The 18,804-nt window shown below is 31.6% G+C and overlaps 1 protein-coding gene and 1 long non-coding RNA gene across 2 annotated transcripts; one reads left to right on the forward strand and one right to left on the reverse strand.

Annotated features, from left to right (window-relative positions):
* Positions 1-2,437: 2,437 nt before the first annotated feature.
* Positions 2,438-6,174, reverse strand: LOC115992886. The gene is made up of 4 exons (XR_004092709.1): positions 5,981-6,174; positions 5,596-5,629; positions 2,593-2,943; positions 2,438-2,501 (listed from the first exon to the last, which is right to left on the reverse strand). It is a non-coding gene; the product is annotated as an uncharacterized LOC115992886 (long non-coding RNA).
* Positions 6,175-7,228: 1,054 nt separating this feature from the next.
* LOC115989446 (GDSL esterase/lipase 1-like) lies at positions 7,229-13,386 on the forward strand. Its single transcript, XM_031113125.1, has 5 exons — positions 7,229-7,484; positions 7,573-7,694; positions 12,109-12,333; positions 12,439-12,694; positions 13,148-13,386. The coding sequence occupies exons 1-5, from the start codon at positions 7,229-7,231 to the stop codon at positions 13,384-13,386; spliced, it is 1,098 nt and encodes a 365-aa protein (XP_030968985.1).
* The last annotated feature ends 5,418 nt before the right edge of the window (positions 13,387-18,804 follow it).

Raw genomic sequence — 18,804 nt, forward strand, 5'->3', positions numbered from 1 at the left:
AAATTCTGCTCATAACTGCTATCTGCTTCACTATTATTTTCTCTTCTAGAAATTGAATCTCGATTGGCATTTATGAAGCCCCTATCATCCCTATCATTTAGTCTAACAAAATTATGAAGAGCCATAGTAGCAGATACAATAAGTATTTGGATATGGAATGGAAAAGATGGCATGTTTCTGATAATTCTCCATTTATTCTTCCACACACCAAAAGTGCGCTCAATCGTACATCGAAGAGATGAGTGAGCATGATTAAATTTTTCATGTCTAGTTCTAGGGCTTCCACCTCTCCTTCGAAAGTCTTGAAGATGGTATGATATCCCTTTGTATGGTGCCAAATAACCTTTCATCATTGGGTATCCAGAATCAACTACATAATATTTCCCTAGAAAAAAAAAATTCAATTGTTTTAACACACTCATATAATATGTAATTATAATGAACAATTGATTAACCAATTACAAACCTGGTGGTGGATGCGGAAAGTTGTTACTCTGTTTACGAATAGTATCAAGAAAAATGTGAGTGTCGTGTGCTGCACCTTCCCATCCAGGCAAAACAAATGTGAATAACATATCAAAATCACATGCAGCCATCACATTTTGGGTTGGATATCCCTTTCTTCCAAAGTATGGAATGGACTTCTCAGTAGGTACAACCGCTGTCACATGTGTGCCATCAATCGCACCGATGCAATCCTAATAAAAACATTAATAGTTTTCAGTTCCACATGCATTGTATTATCTTATAGACAATAACACTTATTCAAATATACAATAGTACACATACTTTGAAATGTGGCCAATAAATTGGATGGTCTTGTATTTTGGTTGGAACTTCACTAAAAGTTGGATCCGAAGGCTTTACATATGCAGCTGCAAAGCGAGCACCCAACAGAGTGATCATCTTCTCAAAATGTCTACTTATGGTTTCACCCGAATGTTGAAATATTTCTTGAACCATTCGGTTACATGTTCCATGACCAAGTATCATTAAACAGATTGCCACTGACTCTTCTAATCTTATATTCCTTGAATGTTGAAGTCCAAAGTCACGTTCTAAAACTTGACACAAATTAAGAAACACCTCCTTTTTCATTCTAAACATGTTGTAACACAATTTCTCATTACCTTCCATACAACGTCTCACCCAAACCCACCCTGTTTGTTCAGAATCATAACAAGGAGTCTTATTAATGTACTTATTGAAATATGTCACAACTGCTTCACAGGTAACTGCCACAAGCTGGTAAAACTCATCAGAATCGTCGTTACTATCATCATCATCAGAATCACTGTCACTGTCATCATCACTATCACTACTCTCATCATCATCATTGTTATCATCATCATCATCATCATCATTGTTATCACCATCATCATCATCATTGTTATCACCATCATTATTATTGTCAGCATTATTATAATCACTAGCATCATGATAATCACAATAATTTCTGTAATCCCCATCCATTAATAGTTCCATAAAATTGCCACTCTCATAAGTACCATTATAATCATCCATATTGGTTTAGGCTACACAACAAAGTAACAAATAATCAATCATTGCTAATACTTAATATAAATCAACATAGTAATCAACAAAGTATTACATAACTTTGTAATCAACATATATTAACAAAGTAATCAACAAAGTAATCAACAAAGTAATCAACAAAGTAATCAACATATATTAATCCAAAGCTAATAAATCCATATTACATAACTTAGTTTAAAGTTAATACAACAAAAAGCTAATATTAGTCGAAATGTGTTTACATTACACATATATTAATCCAAAGCTAATACTAAATATCACATAACATTGTTTAAAGTTGATACAACATAGTTAATACAACATAAAGCTAATATTAGTCATAAGCTAATATTAGTCCTAAGCTAATATAGAGTATCACATAAGGTTGGTCACTTCTTTTGCTTCAAAGAAATCAATTCTTGTAGGTACGCCAACTGTAACTCTGGCTCCTTGAAAGTTAGAAACATATCCCTATGTATCTTTTTTAGTAACACTAAGGAAGCTTGAACCACAAACCTACTATCCACTCCAGGAAGTGCTCTCACAATCGCCATGACATTATCAACTGAACTTGGTGACTCTCGAGAAGTACCTTCAGACTTATTCTTACATACAGTTATTAATTCACTAATACGATTGTCCAACATTACAGCTCCTCCTATCTTCTTCTTTTTTTTCTGTGAGGGTATTGATTCACTAGTTCGCTTAAGTCCTGAACTACGTGATTGACTAGTATGTTCTTGTTGCAAACTATCAATGTCTAAACTCATGTCACATTGATTATCCTTAAATTCGGAGCTACCATCCGAATCACCAGCACCCTCTTGTGGCATTGTTGGAGGGAGTGTATTTGAAGAAGGGGTCCATGCAGCTTCTCTAGTTGCTGCAACATCCCTAAATATTATATCAAGTTGTTCTAGATTCTGTAGACCTTTCTCTCGAAATTTTTTAGCTTTGGGTAATTCCTACAAAATGTAAAAGTGCTTTCACTCAGATAACAACAATATAAAAAAACTATTTCCAACTAACTACATATTAATAAAATACTCAACTCACCTTCAACTTTCGGTCCCACCAATCATCAGGAGCAAGAATTGTTCCCTTCGCTGTATCCCAACCTAAACCTGTGTCATGCATCCTCAATTTTTCCCACAATCTCCAATCACCTTTTAACACATCCCACCTACTTTTTAATTGCTCCCTATCATAATTTTGACCGGTTTCATCACAAAATTTGGTCACTATATTGGTCCAACCTATGGTCTTAAAGGCAACACCTTTATTCCTATTCCCAAGTTGAATCTGTTCCACACAAAGATTACAAAAAGTAGTGGTCCAGCTTGAATTATTATCCCATAATGCTCTAGCCTTTTTTGCCTCGGGGTTGGAAGTTGTGTTTTTACCCATCTATAAAGTTCACCAATGAGGTTGAAACATATTAGCAAAACTATAAATTTTTTATTAAGATCAAAACAAAAATATACATATTACAGAGGTCATGAACATCAAACATATCACAATCAGGGTATTAGTATCTAATTTTCTTGTTATTTGAATAAAATGTTGTATCGTGTTTCTCAAAAAAAAAAAAAAAAAACTTAGGTGTAGGTACAACTTTTAGAGCATTACTTTTTCTAAGTATTTCTATATGTTTATGCAAATTTTTTTGTTAAGCCTTAATTTATTTATCTATCCATCTTGCAGTGACCCGTATGTCATGCAAAAGTTGTCTCTTTAGGTTTCGATGTATTTCGAATAAAAGCCTCAGTAAAGAAGAAAATCAAACAGATTGTGTAGGAATATTAAATTTGAACAAGATTGTTGAGACATGTTTACATGTGGGGTTCTCTATTATCATACTATGCACTCTCTGCATTAGTAACATTTTTGTCTGAATAAAATTGCTTTCAACAAGATGTGGTGACATACAAGAAATACTTTTGAAAAAATGGCAATAAAAAAGCTTATTAAAATTTGGCAGTAAAAGAAGGTAATACCCCTTTTGTAAGAGTCCATCATCTGCTATAAGAAAAATAATTCTTTATGATTTAAGCATAGAAAACATGGATTAAATTGAAAAACAAAATATACGTGATAACCTCTAGTCCAATAGCCAACAAGGTAAGTCGGTCACTGTGAATGTCACCTCATACCCAAATAGCTCACATTATCAAAACCCAAACCAAGACATATTATCCAATAACTCATGTGAAAAGTATGTAGAAAGGGTGCGCAACACTAAGTAATCCAATCCAACCCACATTACTAACTAACAGTGGATAATTATCTTTCTTAGAGATACTAAATACTAAATAATTATCTTTCAAAAAAAAAAAAAAAAACTTTTCTTTTTTGATAAATCAGTAAGATTTCATTAAAAAAAAAAAAACACTCAAAACAAACAGTTCCACTACAGTTCAAGACAAGGCTCAACAGACAATTCCAACACAATCAACTCAACTAACAAATATGCAACAGAAGAAAACAATATCCAACTCACGATTCATTTTTCTGCTCTAAGAGCTGAGACTACATCTTCTTCTTTTTTTCACAGTATCCACTAACTTCACCAACTACCATGGGGTTATAGATTGCTTTTGGATTGAAGAACAGAGAAAGGTAATCCCCAGATGGAGCAGAGGAATCTGTTTAACGTTGAACAGTAATCTCCTCCAATAGGAGCAACAAAATTTGCATTACCTAATCAATAACTCTGAAATTAGCAACACAAATTTTCACACACCTACTAAGTGAAAGACTCTAAAATCACCTCTAGTACGAGTGAATTGTCTATGGAATGAAATTACAATTTTTTTTTTTTTTAACCACACATTAATCACCTATCAAGTAATTCAACCACATCTTTCATGGTCAAACTTCAGAAAACTCAAAAATCTAAGACTATACTCAAAAACCCACCTAATAAAAACGCAATTTTTAATAGACAACACCACGTATCATATCATATCATATAAGTTACCAACAAAATTTGATGGTAAATCACAATATATTATTACGCAATCAGGGGGGAAATCATGGTGAAAAATGACCCTATATTCTCTGCTAATAATCCAACACAAACAGTAGTATAACCTGAACTATAATGGAAATTAAAGTAAAGAGTTACAATCTTCGAATCATAGCATAAACATAGAATCAGAAAAAGAAGAAGTATTAAGAGAATTAGGAAGAGATTAAGACACCATTAAGACAAAATTGACATTGTTTTGACATATAACCTGGAAAATAAGAGTTTATTTTTCAAATCAACATATAACCTGCCCAAAATTTGGAAGTTAAAATGCCCAAAATTGACATTGTTTTGACACAAAAAAGTTTTGACATATACATGCTTAAAATAAAAGGCACTTACAGAACTCACCTACATTACTGAACCTAACCCAGGCCCCAAAACACAAGCTAACACAACTGAAATATATAAGTTCTACACATTCATAGCAACTGAAATATATAACACAACTGAAGCACCATTAAGACAAAATTGACATTGTTTTGACATATAACCTGGAAAATAAGAGTTTATTTTTCAAATCAACATATAACCTGCCCAAAATTTGGAAGTTAAAATGCCCAAAATTGACATTGTTTTGACACAAAAAAGTTTTGACATATACATGCTTAAAATAAAAGGCACTTACAGAACTCACCTACATTACTGAACCTAACCCAGGCCCCAAAACACAAGCTAACACAACTGAAATATATAAGTTCTACACATTCATAGCAACTGAAATATATAACACAACTGAAGCATAACAATATCTCCAAGTTAATACACATTCATAGCAAGATCCGAAATTTTGTTATAACAAAACAAATAAACAAAAACACTTCATGAGAACATGTATATATTCCAATCAGCAAGATCCGAAAACAATACCCATTATATATTCATCAAACTAACACTTCATTATATATTCCAATCAGCAAAAACAAATAACAAAACAAGTAAAGGAACAATACCCATTCATAGGAAGATCCGAAATTTTTTTTCCCACACTCGGTAAAAAAAAAAAAAAATCAGATCAGTGTTGGTACCTGGTTTTTGGTAGCAGATCAGTGTTTTTGGTACCTGAGAAATCAAAACCCACACACCAAAAGTGAGAAATCAACCAAAGAACAGAGAAATCAAACCCAGATCCATGAGAAATCAACCAAAGAACAGAGAAATCAAAACCAAAAAAACCCAAATCAGACCCATGAGAATCAACCCCGGTTTGGTCCAAATCAAAACAACCCATACCCATGACAAATCAACCCAAAGAACACACAGAAAAATCATTACCCATAAAACAAACCACAATCCAAAACTACAGAAAGACTTACGGAGAGGAAGAACCAGAAAGAAAGAAAGAAAGAAGAAGAAGAGGAAGACGAAGCGGAAGAAGAAAAGGAAAAGAAAAAAGACAGAGATGAGACTTACGAAGGCAGAGCAAGGCAGAGAGAACAGATGGAGGCGTCAAATGCGAAGGGAGAGCAGAGATGAGAGATGAGGGCACAGCGCGCACAGAGATGAGAGATGTGTGGGTATTTCGGTCTTTCCATGTTTGCAACGGTAATATAACAAAACGCGCTGTGCGCGTTTTGATTTATGGACCGCTCAGGGTCCATTTCCGTTGCGCGTTTTGTCTTCAGGTTTTCTAAAAGTTCAAAACGCAACTTTTATAAAAAAGTTACGTTTTGAATTTACCAAACGCATATCTGGGCTCAGCTTTTTTGAAAACGCCCGTTTTGGACTGAAAAAGTGGAACCAAACGGGCTCTTAACTCACGAACATTCTTACGAAGAGGAAGAGTATTCTTGAGCCGTAACTTCGTAATTTTTACAAATATACTTTTAGATCTTTATTGCTCTGTTTTTGCTATATTTTTTGTGCTTTTGCCAGTAGAAGCGATGAGGTGTGTTGCTGAAGTATAACGGAAGTGATCTCAAGTTGACAGAATAATGTTAATAACAAATTTGCTATATATTAACATTATTTTACTTGAATTCACTATTAACATTACTTTTATCATACCTTTTTTATTGGGATTATAGCAATATTTTGTTTTCACTTGAAATCATTGTTAAGCTTATTTTTATTATACATAAAAAAAAAAATCAAAAAAAAAAAAAACAAACTTGTATACAATTATAAAAAAACAAATGGGTAGTTATAATAAATCCACCTAAAGTTAAACTCGTTTTCATGTTGCCTACTAATAGTTCTAAAGTGATGTTAATAGCAAATTCAAATGAAAATAATATTCACAATAAATCATGTCATTAATTAATTGTGAAAAAAAAAAAAACCTATAAATGGTCATATAATAAAAGTTATGTTATATATTAGTGAATTCAAATGAAGATAATGTTTTACTCAAAAAAAAAAAAAAATGAAGATAATGTTCATGATAAATCATGCCATTAATTAATCGTGAAATAAAAACTATAAATAGTCATGTAATAAAAGTGATATTAATAACGAATTCAAGTAAAAATAATGTTGCTATAATCATAATAAATTATATCATTAATTGTGAATGGTTACCCAAAAAAGAATAAGAAAAAAAAGAATCTGCATTGAAGTCATTGTCGCCGTGCTAGAATTTTGGATATATAAAAGGCGGGAGTGTTAAGAGGAATCCACCACACACTGAGGCTTTGCATAAAAGCTGAGACATATTAGCTAATGGCGACTCTAAGCTACTTTTTCTGTGTGTTTGTGAGCCTTCTCAACCTAATCAGCTGCCATGTTCAGTGCAAGCCAAATGGAGAACATAAGACCTTGTTCGTATTTGGGGACTCACTCTTTGATGCAGGCAACAATCAGTACCTCAATGGTAGTAGTGTGGAAGGTGGATCAATTTCTTGGCCATATGGAGAAACCTACTTCAACCATTCCACTGGGAGACTCTCTGATGGCCGTTTAGTCCCAGACTTTATTGGTAAGCAACACATCATATATGTTACTATAACATGATGCAGATTGGTTTTTGTACTTAATTGTTAACACTTCTCTTACAATGGTTGCAGCCCAGATTGCCATGTTGCCTATACTTCCACCATACCTACAACCAATTGCACATCGTTTCACTTATGGGGCTAACTTTGCTTCAGCTGGAGCAGGTGTTCTTGTTCAAACTCACCCTGGAACGGTATGTAGATCATTTTCCATTTAAGAATTAGTCATGGGTGGAGTCAGCATCACCCATTTTTTTGTTCAAGAAAAAACAATAGAACTTACAGCACATTCGGTACATTAGGAATAGTAATGTTTGGTATTGGAAGTAAAAGATATTATAATAGAATAAGGGCATGTTCAAAGGAGAATTATTGGAATACTCCGAAAATACCATAAATACACTCCTCATTCTCAAAAGAATTGTGGATTCTATCATGAATTTAATCAATAGAATCCACAATTATGTAAAATGAGAGAATATGCATTTATGGTACTCCGAAAGTATTCTATAATTACTCAAATTCAAAGAATGTATGATGATGCCACTTCATATAAGTGGGGAAATGGCATTAAATGGTATTTACCCATGTAGGTAACTTTCTTTCTGTTTTGAAAAATGCCAAAGGGCATGTTTGACAAACTGTAAAAGACATTGTAACATAATAAATTTTTTTTTTTTTTTTTTAGACTTAGACCCCTATCAAAAACTGTGTTTAACCAATTTTAAGGCCAGGTTGTTAATTAGATTTATTATGAAAGTTTTAGGTTAAACAAACAAGCATCAATATTATGCACAATAGAAAATTTATTTGACACAGAAAACCTTATGAAATAAACTGTTCCAAAGGAAAAACCTAGGGGGAGTTTATCTAATCAATCCCAAGGTAACAGTTTCACTATAAAATGGAGATTTACAATCAAGAATAATCTTATTCGTAGTAAATCTAACTTTAGTTACCGAACTGAGATCTGAATCTCACAGACTTCCTTTACAATGAACTACAATAATGTGAACCTCCAATCCACGCACTTCAAAATCCCATTTAACACCTTTGATTATAAGAATGAGGCAACAACTTCTACAACACTGGATCTTGATTTTATTCAAAGAATATCACTGGTATAAGATATGAAAGAGTTTTTGGTACAGAAACCCAATATACAGAATAGAAGGCATAAGAGGCACCTCTCTCTCTCTCTCTCTCTCTCTCTCTCTCTCTCTCTCTCTCTCTGTGTGTTACTTCGTCCTATAGAGTCTCTTTTAGTGTAGAATAAATAGCATGAAACCCTAGTATATTAGACAATGAGCTAGGCTTTAAAATATGCAAACTGATCTAATTCACGATTTTCGATTGGTCAAACTTCAGTTTCAATTAATTGAAACTGTTAAAAATCTGGTTCCTTGAATCAGCTATTTTCCTGTCCTTGCACACTAAATACCAGTTTATTGAGCATTGTCTAATCAATCCTATAGACTTTATGAGTTATATTTAGACAAGTTTGTGTTCACGTCTTAGCCAACAAAACTACATAAGTATTCTCTCAAAAAAAAAAAAAAAAAAAAAAACTACATAAGTATAGAACCTAATTTTTTTTACATTAAAAAAAAAAATAAATAAGGATTGTAATGTAATAGTTATTTTTATTTCTATGGTTTAGCTATTTTATAGTTTGGTAATGTTTTTATTATATGGAATAGTCATTATTTATAAACATTTATTCTTAAGTATAATTATTCCTCTTTAAAAGTGTTATAATAACTATTATTTAGTAGGTTAATATCTGTGACTGGTGAAGATGTATCCCACATGGCCCACAGACACTCATTCACCAGTCACAACTTGCCACATGGTGAGTTGTGGCACAAAGTTGTGCAATATTTGGTGGTCCTAGCACAACTCTTAATATATTTCCAAATATACAAACTTTTCATACAAACAAAATATTTATACTTCTTTTTATTAAAAAAAATTATAAATATTCTTTTTTTAGGAAAGATAATTATATAAATAAGATATTTTAAACTTTATCTTAATTGTAAAGTGCAAACTATACCCCAAAAGTTTGAGGGTGTTTGGATTTTACACCCTAAAATTTCAGTCTTTCAGAGTTTTCCTAAAATTTCAGTCTTTCAGAGTTTGGATTTCATCCCATAAAATTTTATTCCTTTTGCATCAATGGCCCCTCCATCCATATTTTCCATTAAATGCCACATAAACTTGTCATGCGTGTTTAGTTTTTCCAATAAAATGATGCCCCATCATTTTTGTAGCCTAAAAAAAATTAAATAATGAAATAATTAAAAATGACATGACATAATAAAATAACTTGGCATCATTTTATTAGATGAACTAAACACACATGACAAACTTATATGGTACTTAATAGAAAATATGGATGTATGGGTTACTAATGCAAATGAAATAGAATTTCATGGTATAAAATCCAAATTCTAAAATTTCAAAATGTAAAATCCAAATACCTCCAAACTTTAGGAATGTAATTGTAATTTAGCCTTATCTTAATATTACAACTTACAACCAAATATATGAATAAGTTTAATTGCCATAACAAAAAAATGTTTAGTTATACATTACAACACTATTTATTTTCAGTAATAAAGATTATAATTCCTACTGTAATCATCATTCAATATATCAAACATGCCCAAAGTTTGTTTGGGAAATTATAATGGAGGAATTTGTTGGCTTATAAATTGACCCCGGTTAATTAATTCAATTATCCAAGTTGATTAATTAAGTCAAATTACATGCAAATCGTGGAGACACAAACAAATAACCAAATAAACTAGAGTGCAACGGAAAATAACTTGACATGGTGATTTGTTGACTAATGAGGAAATCTCTCACAAGGCAAAACCTCACAAAGTAATTTTCAGGTCACCACTCCCATTAATCACTAATCAAGAATCAAGCGGTTACAGATACAAGGAATCTTACCACTAACTTGGACTAAAGTACCAACTTACAGTTGAACCTTCACTTTAATCCCCAATTGGACTTGATCTTGTATGACTTATTCCCTTTTCACATATCCCAGTACGTGACTAACTCCTTTGCTTGATTCCAAGTACATGACTAACTCCACATGTACAACAACCCTTTGATTATTGTAATTGATTTGCAACAATTTTACATAGAAACACCAATAAAATTTTCAATTGTAAGTGCTAGAGACTTTGCTTGGTTATAGAACCCAAAGACGCATAGGAAACGCAACAAGATCTCTTTCTTTTGTAGGAGGAGGCTAGGGTTTCAAAAAGAAAACCTTATGAAACTTTCTAGAGTTAGCTCTCTAGGATTAGGGTTTTCTCTCTCTACCTCCTTATTTATATAGAAGCTTAATGGGCATTTTAATGAGCTCTCCTATTCCAATAATGTTTTCTCTCCTAAACGTATTAGGTTTACACAAACCCATAAACAAATAGCCAATAGAATTCAAACATTGCAAGCTATATTAAAAATCCTATAAGCTCGATAGATCAAGAGGTATCGAGACAGGTATCGAGCTTCATTAAATCTCAATAGATCGACAGATATCAAGATAGGTATTAGGACCTGCAGATTTAACTTTTCTTGAGTAATCTTCATGCCTTCAATGAAACTACTTGTAATGATAATCTTGAACCCACTTTGATTTACCTAATTACAAGTAAAGTGTGTTTTGTCATAAAATATGCTAATATAAAAAAAATATGATCCTAACATAATTAATTTAGGACACTACTTAACTATAAAGGTTAAGCCTATGAGTTTAGGTTCAATTATACATATTCAATAAAGTCATTATTAATTGTACTATAAACTGCTTATAAATCTGATAATGAATGTAATTGATGTCACATCAATAACATAAAATTAAATAGAAAAGAGTACTTTTTAAGTACACAAAACCCCTTGTTAAAACACTTGTTTTATTTGTAAACTATTGAATATCCATTAAAATAAACGATGAATTGCTCATGTGATAACATATATCTGTATTTAGAGCTGCATCTTCACATAAACCAACATCATATGTGGTCCTGCATTACACTCCAAATCTCAAGGGGGTTTGGTGTTTTAGGGGAAACAACAAAGCATTAGTGCATCTTTTCCTATTTTTTAATTCATCTTTACCTTGCCTTGATAAGTTGACATATGTCTCTAAAATGTATGTTTTATTCTTTTATATATATGAAAAGTGTTACTTCTACAACACTTTAACAATAAATCTTATATAGTAAGTTATTACTAGTTCTAATTACTTAAATTATTTTTTACTAGTTACATCCAATAATAACCTGTCACTTAAGATTTGTTGTGAAAGTTATGTGAAAATGTCATGGACATAACATCTCTCTCTCTCTCTCTCTCTCTCTCTCTCTCTCTCTCTCTCTCTCTCTCTCTCTATATATATATATATATATGTATATATATATTTGGCGGTTGGCCTACTTGCTGGATGGAAACTTTGTGCTACAACTGAAAATCACGGAAATATAAGCGCTCTTGGAAGTGGGTAGTCATGCTTAAGAATCAATGATAAAATATAGTAATGCAAGGACATTTTACTTTTAATTAGCTTAATTTTCCTTTTCTCTCCAGATAAATCTCCCAGCGCAGCTAAGCTATTTTAAGGCTGTAGTGAAGTCACTAAGGCAGAAATTAGGTGATGTAAAAGCTAAGAAGGTGGTGAAGAAAGCTGTGTACTTGTTTAGCATTGGAGGCAACGATTACTTCAGCTTTTCCTCACAGTACCCCAATGCTTCTCAGTCTGACCGAATAAAATACGTGGAGATTGTCATAGGCAACTTGACTAGTGTGCTGAAAGTAAGTTAATCACTTTGAAAAAAATTAATTTGAGGAACTATTTTAGTACAAAGACAGTGTTCAATAAGTTCGTCTATTTTTTATTTCAAAATCTTTTTTTTTCAGGACTTATATGGTTTAGGAGGAAGGAAAATTGCATTTCAGAATGCAGGGCCTTTGGGTTGCCTACCAGCCATGAAAGCAATGAATCCCCAACTTGGTGGCAAGTGTGCTAAAGAACCCTCAGCTCTTGCAAGACTACACAACAGAGCTCTAGCCAACGCCCTTAAAAAGTTAGAGAGCAAGTTACCAGGTTTCAAGTATTCAATCTTCGATTATTACAATGCGCTTCTAGACAAAGTGAACAACGCTCCAAAATATGGTAGGCTGTGACCACAATCTGCATATTATGCTTCAAACAAGTTGGATTTACCTTTACAATAACAATACATTAATGCTAGGGATACAACAATTTTCACTGTTTTTTTTACAATCATTGACATGGTAAATTGTAATTCAAACAATATCACTTTCGTATGAACCCACTACTAAAATCACTCTTATTAGCACCAAGCATAACATGCCACTTTAGCAGTTGTGACAAAATTATGAAAATTGTTGTGTTCCTAGATTTATTGTCACAATAATTTTCACAACTGTTCATAATAGTTTGTTGTAGTTAGTACATAGTAAAAATGGTGCTATGTGAAAGTAATATTGCTTCCATCAAAACTTTTAAGAAAGAAAAAAAAAATGATGAACAAAGTTGTCCCTACTATCCCTACCATTGCTCTTACCTCTATCTTTGCTGTAACTCTTTTCCTGTGTTTTTAAGGCTTCGAGAATGGTAAGGATGCATGTTGTGGCAGTGGACCATATAGGGCAATGAATTGTGGAGGAGGGAGAAATGGAAAAGAACCATTTAAGGTATGCAGTGATCCTGGTGCGTATGTGTGGTTTGATGGTGGCCATACTACTGAAGCAGCGAACAGGCAATTAGCTGAGCTGATATGGAGTGGAGAACCAAATGTCACAGGCCCTTACAATGTGAAACAACTATTTGAACAAGCGTAATTGGATCTCTTATGACCAGTTAATTATCATATGCATGTCTAGCTTTCTTGTTATGTTTTTGGAGTTGACACCGTCACTTCAGGTGTAAACCACACCTTTTTAATAATATTTGCATTTCTATTACAGAGCCAAAAATATGGGAAATGTGTTTGTATTTCATTTTCTAATGCTTGACATATAATTTTCTTCATCTTTAACATGTTAAATACGTCCGCATTTTATAAACTAGTAATTTTCTCATAATCATAAGTTTGTGCCTGAGCAATTTTCAATCTTCCTGTCAATCATGGATAAACCATTATGAATCCCCTTAGCTATTGTCATTTATGGCAAATGTCCTCAGCAAAATATTTTAACTAACCTGGATGTTCCATCGATCAAATTTTTTTTTTTTTTTTTAAATCAATATGAATAAGTACAACATCAAGCGAAAACATAAAGGCTATTGGCAGAACATCCATGGAGATGTTATCAAACTTTATTTCTTTACAGAATCAATATGTACAATAAGCAAAAGGCTATTTTGTTGTTATTAATTCCATCGAAATGTCTTGCAATGAGAAAGCAACATAAAGTTACTTCGGAATTTTGACTCATTTTTATCTTTTTTCAATAAGTTTGGACAATTTTTTTTTTTTTTTTCACAACTGCTCACATAACTTATTATAATTTGGGTCTTGTTAACGGGTATTTTTAGGGTAATGATTAATAAACCATATTTAAAAAGTTTTGATATCATTTTTATGAGAGATATAAAAAATTATTAAAATAATTAATTGTTTTACAAAGTTCTATAAAAATGTTTCTAAAAATAGTTTCTAAATCATTGCCCTTGGGGCATCTGTTAACATTTTTTTTTAATTAATACACAATTAAAGCAATATTAGTGATACACCCATATCAAAATTATGTTTTAATATACTTAGATTAGGTTAGAGTAGAATTTCTATCTTGTACCCAAAAAAATTTGATGTTTAATCATACCTTACACCTTTAACAAGTCATTAAATAAATTATGAATTAAGTTTGTTTTCCCTAATATTACTTTTTTTTTTTTTCCTTCCCTTGATGTATACAGAATTTGGATGGCAATATGACATTATAGTCATGAAAAATATCAATTTAATTTTAATTCATCAGTAAGAACATTATAACTCTACTAGACTCATCACACATGTTTTGTGCGTGCAATAAGGCTTTTTTTATTTTTTATTTTGAGTTTGGTGAAATAATGTTTAAAAGTGAGATGAGGCTCTTTTTTTTCTTTTTTTTTTGGATTTAGTGAAATAATATTTAAAAGTGAGATAGAGATAGTGCCATAAGTTTTAGGATATTTTTGTATGTGAGAGTTGATAAAAGTTTAAAAGCCTAAAACTTAGGAACTTTTTAAAAAATAGTAAATTACTCTTTTAACCGATTTGTGTTTTCAAATTTAAAATTATTTAACTAAAAGATCTGGGTATTTTAGAGAGTTTAAGAATTCGTGTGAAAATATTTTGGTACACAAAATATTGAAACCCAAATAGGAAATTCTCTTATTAATAGTATAGATAGATCCAACAACTAAGTGATCCTTGTTTCACTCCCCACACCATGAGACAACATGCAAATGAACCTCACAAAGACATGATTCTTTGCTTTTTTTCCTTTTTTCTTTTTCTTTTTTTTTTTTTTGTATTTATGTAATACAATTCCTGCATTGAAAGTATTGGCAAAACTATTGATTCAATGCACTTGCTTTTCTTGATTCAAATATGTTCATATTCGATTGCTTGGACATGAAAGCATTCATTAGTTTCACCTAAGGGTATATTTGATAGACTATAATAGACAATGTAATGTAATAGTTATTACTATAATTTAGTTATTAAGTAGTTTAATTATATTTTTTTACAATAGGTAGTCATTACTTATAAATATCTATTCTTTAAAATAAAGAATAATTACTCCTTTCAAGAAGAGTTGTAATAGTTATTTCTTAGTATGTGTAATAATTTCTAAAATAGATATATTTCTAAATAAACAAACTTTCTATATGTACATAACAATTATGAGAATAAAAATTCATCAGAATAACTAATCTCTCTCTTTTAAATTTCAAAAAGAGTCTGAATTTGATAAGGACAAGATTTTAAATTTATATTTTACACCATCCAATAAAAAATTGTCACATCAGCTTTTTTTACTTAAAACTCAATATATTTTACCACATATTATAACATCTCAATAAACTTATAGTTAAGTTGGATTTTCAAATGGGTATTAAAATTGATTGAATATGGTTATGTCTATTCTTTAATATGTAATATAATGATGTGGTATATTGGGATTGAATGGGTAAAACTTAAGTTTTACATCATATTCTTATTGAATTTAATCTCTTTCAAAAATATTATTTTAAAGAAAATATAATTATATAAGTAAGATATTTCCTAAAATATATTTTAAAATTTTATTCTAATGTTACGACTTACAACTAAACTTAAGAAATTGAATATAAGTTTTATTTGCGTATGTGTGCGTGACAACGTATGTCCATTTGACCCAAAACAAATATTGGTGGTACCAAATACCAACCATTTTTTATTTCACAAAATGTGGAGCCATATGGGGGTTCTATACGTCTATGTATGTAATTGTAAGTTTTTCAAACTTCATTCAGGAAGTTGGTCCTGAAACTTTATGAACATTCATTGACTTCATGTGTTTCCACTTCCCACTTGCCATGAGAAATGCTAACTGGAAAGTCACTCTTGTAGCAATCATTAATACCTTAATATCTCCTCAAACTTCATGAACATTCGTTGACTTCATGTGTTCCCACGTCCCACGTGCTATGAGAAAAGCGAACTGGAAAGTCACTCCTGTAGCAATCAATTATGCCTTAACATCACCTCATTGCTTGTGTCATCATTCATCAAAGAATACCTCTTATCAAAAATAAATAAATAAAATAAAATAAATAAATAAAGAATACCAATGCATTATAGTCATGAAAAACACACCCTTAAGGTCCTGAAAAAAAAAAAAAAAAAAAAAAAAAAACCTTTCCATTTGTGTTTGTCATGATTACTTGGATTCGGGCATGCAATTAAAGAATTTTTCTAAATAAAGATTCTTATTATTTATTAATAAGGGCTCTTATTGCAATTGTTAATAAACTATTTTATGAAAGTTTATTAAAGTATCCGTTAACGATTCTCCTACATAAAACTTACAAACTAATGTGATAATGAATGTAATTGGTGGGTTTTAACCATCTTATAACTGAATATTTAAATTGTCTCTTTATAATTAATGACACATCAATTTATAAGCTCAATGTAATAAAATTTGAGTACCCATAACACTACTCATTTCATAATTACAATTAAGTGTGAGTTTGGGAAGCACATTTTGCGCATTTCCCAGCAAGTGCTTTTTTTTAGTAGGTCTCGTGCACTCGCAAATACTTTTTTTAGCAAAAATAACTTTAAAACTAAGTCCCACGACACTATTCACAAATTTAAAAATTATTTTACTACAATGTTTTCAGTTTTCAGTAATAAGTGGTATTCAAACGAACCCTAAGGAATTTGAAATTTTGATCCTAAAAGGTCTCCCTTGAAAACATTAGAATATGTTGATTGAACTACAAAACCTTTGACATATTTGATAATCTTCGGGTTTGTAGAAAACACATCTTAGGTATTAATAAACATGATTTCAAAATGAGGTTTTCAATGCTTGTATAGCTTAATGAATAGGTACTACAGCCTAAACGTTATTATCAATATTTTTAATTTATAAACAAGTAACCTATTGCCATTATCATGTCATCAATGTTTGAACGATGTTATTGCCAAAGTGCCAACATATATCTAGTTGCACGGAAATGTTGTCAAGAAGAGAGAGAAATTAGAAATCGTGGTCAACAACAAGAAATTTATGAACAAGAAAAAGTAAAGTAGTAGAAAATTTTGACAAAATATCCACGAGAAATAAGAAGAAAGAGAGTGTAAAGCAAAAATTAGAGGAAGGAGGAGCGGATCATATCAACGAGTGGACTCAACAAGTAAATTGCATTTTACGCCTAATCAAAGACCCTAATATCTTATTTCTCGCAACTTATTTGATTTATGTATAATTTTTAAAACTTTAATTTGTTGTATGGTTTATTTTTTCTTTTTTCAGCCAATTATAAAAATAAGTTATACCGAACAAGATTTAGTACACTTATTTTCTTAAAGAAAAAAAAAAAGAAAGTTATTGTAAATTGAGTTTTTTTGACTAATTTATGCATGTATATTATATAAGCAAATACTTTTTTACATTTTTTTTTTTTTGAATTTTTTTCGATGTTGGAATTTAAAGATTGGTTGAAAACTTGTTTCGACATCAATATTTTATGGAAAATGAATTCTTTCTCAAAAATTGTCTTTTTTAAAAACTATCTTATATTTTTATGTTTAGTAGAGGCTTTAGTTGAAAATTTGTTTTTTAATTTCCTTTATTTTCTTATGTTTGGTAGAAACTCTAAAACAACTAAATTACAAAGTTGTTTTCTAGAAAATTTTAACAAGAAATAACTTTGTTTTAAGCTAAGGTAAATTAAAAAATAATTTTTCTTTAATTCATTTTTGTTACGATGCTATCAAATACAAGAAAATAGGAAAAAGTATAGCCCCAAAAGAGCATTCTTATTAAGGCTTCTAAATGCTAAAAATCTTATATTTTAGCAGCTGAACCCCAAAACACACACTCCATCAAAACTGGTATATTGTAAAAAATTTTAAAATACTGCTACAATGCGCTCTCATTTTTGAGACCGCACTATAGCAAGCTGCTATCTTTTTTTAATATTTTTTTTCTCTCTCTTCAGACTATCACTTTCCCTCTCACTCTCTCATTCTCGCTCTCTCTCATCTCTCTTTCTCAGATTCTCCCTGTAGTGGGTCTGATGGGTCTCGATGACTGCAAGTGGGTCTGGGTCCGATGGTGGTGCGTCCGATGGTGGTTGGGGTTGGTTGAGACCGTGGGTTGAGTTGGTTGAGGCCGTGGGTTGAAGATCGGGGTTGAGGTGAGGATCGACATTGCTGGGGTGGCGGTTTTGTGGCAGTTTTGTGGTGGGTTTTCACTGTGGTTTGTGTCATGGGTTTTTTTTTTTCTTTTTTTGGTGGTTGGGGGTTGAGGTTATGGTTGGTGGTGGTGGTGGCTATGGCTGTGGCCATGGTTAGAGGTGATGAGCTTGAAAAGCTCAGGCCATGGAGGTTTTGAGAGCAAATATCAAAGAGAGGGAGATGCTTCTCGATTTGTGCCGTGGGATTTTTTTTTTTTTTTTTAGTGGTTGGGGGTTGAGGTTGTGGTTGGTGGTGGTGGCTGTGGTTGTGGCTATGGCCGTGGTTTATCGGTGATGAGTTTGAAAAGTTTAGGCCATGG

Source organism: Quercus lobata, chromosome 5 (genome assembly GCF_001633185.2).
Source record: "Quercus lobata isolate SW786 chromosome 5, ValleyOak3.0 Primary Assembly, whole genome shotgun sequence".
In the NCBI taxonomy this organism is placed as follows: domain Eukaryota; kingdom Viridiplantae; phylum Streptophyta; class Magnoliopsida; order Fagales; family Fagaceae; genus Quercus; species Quercus lobata.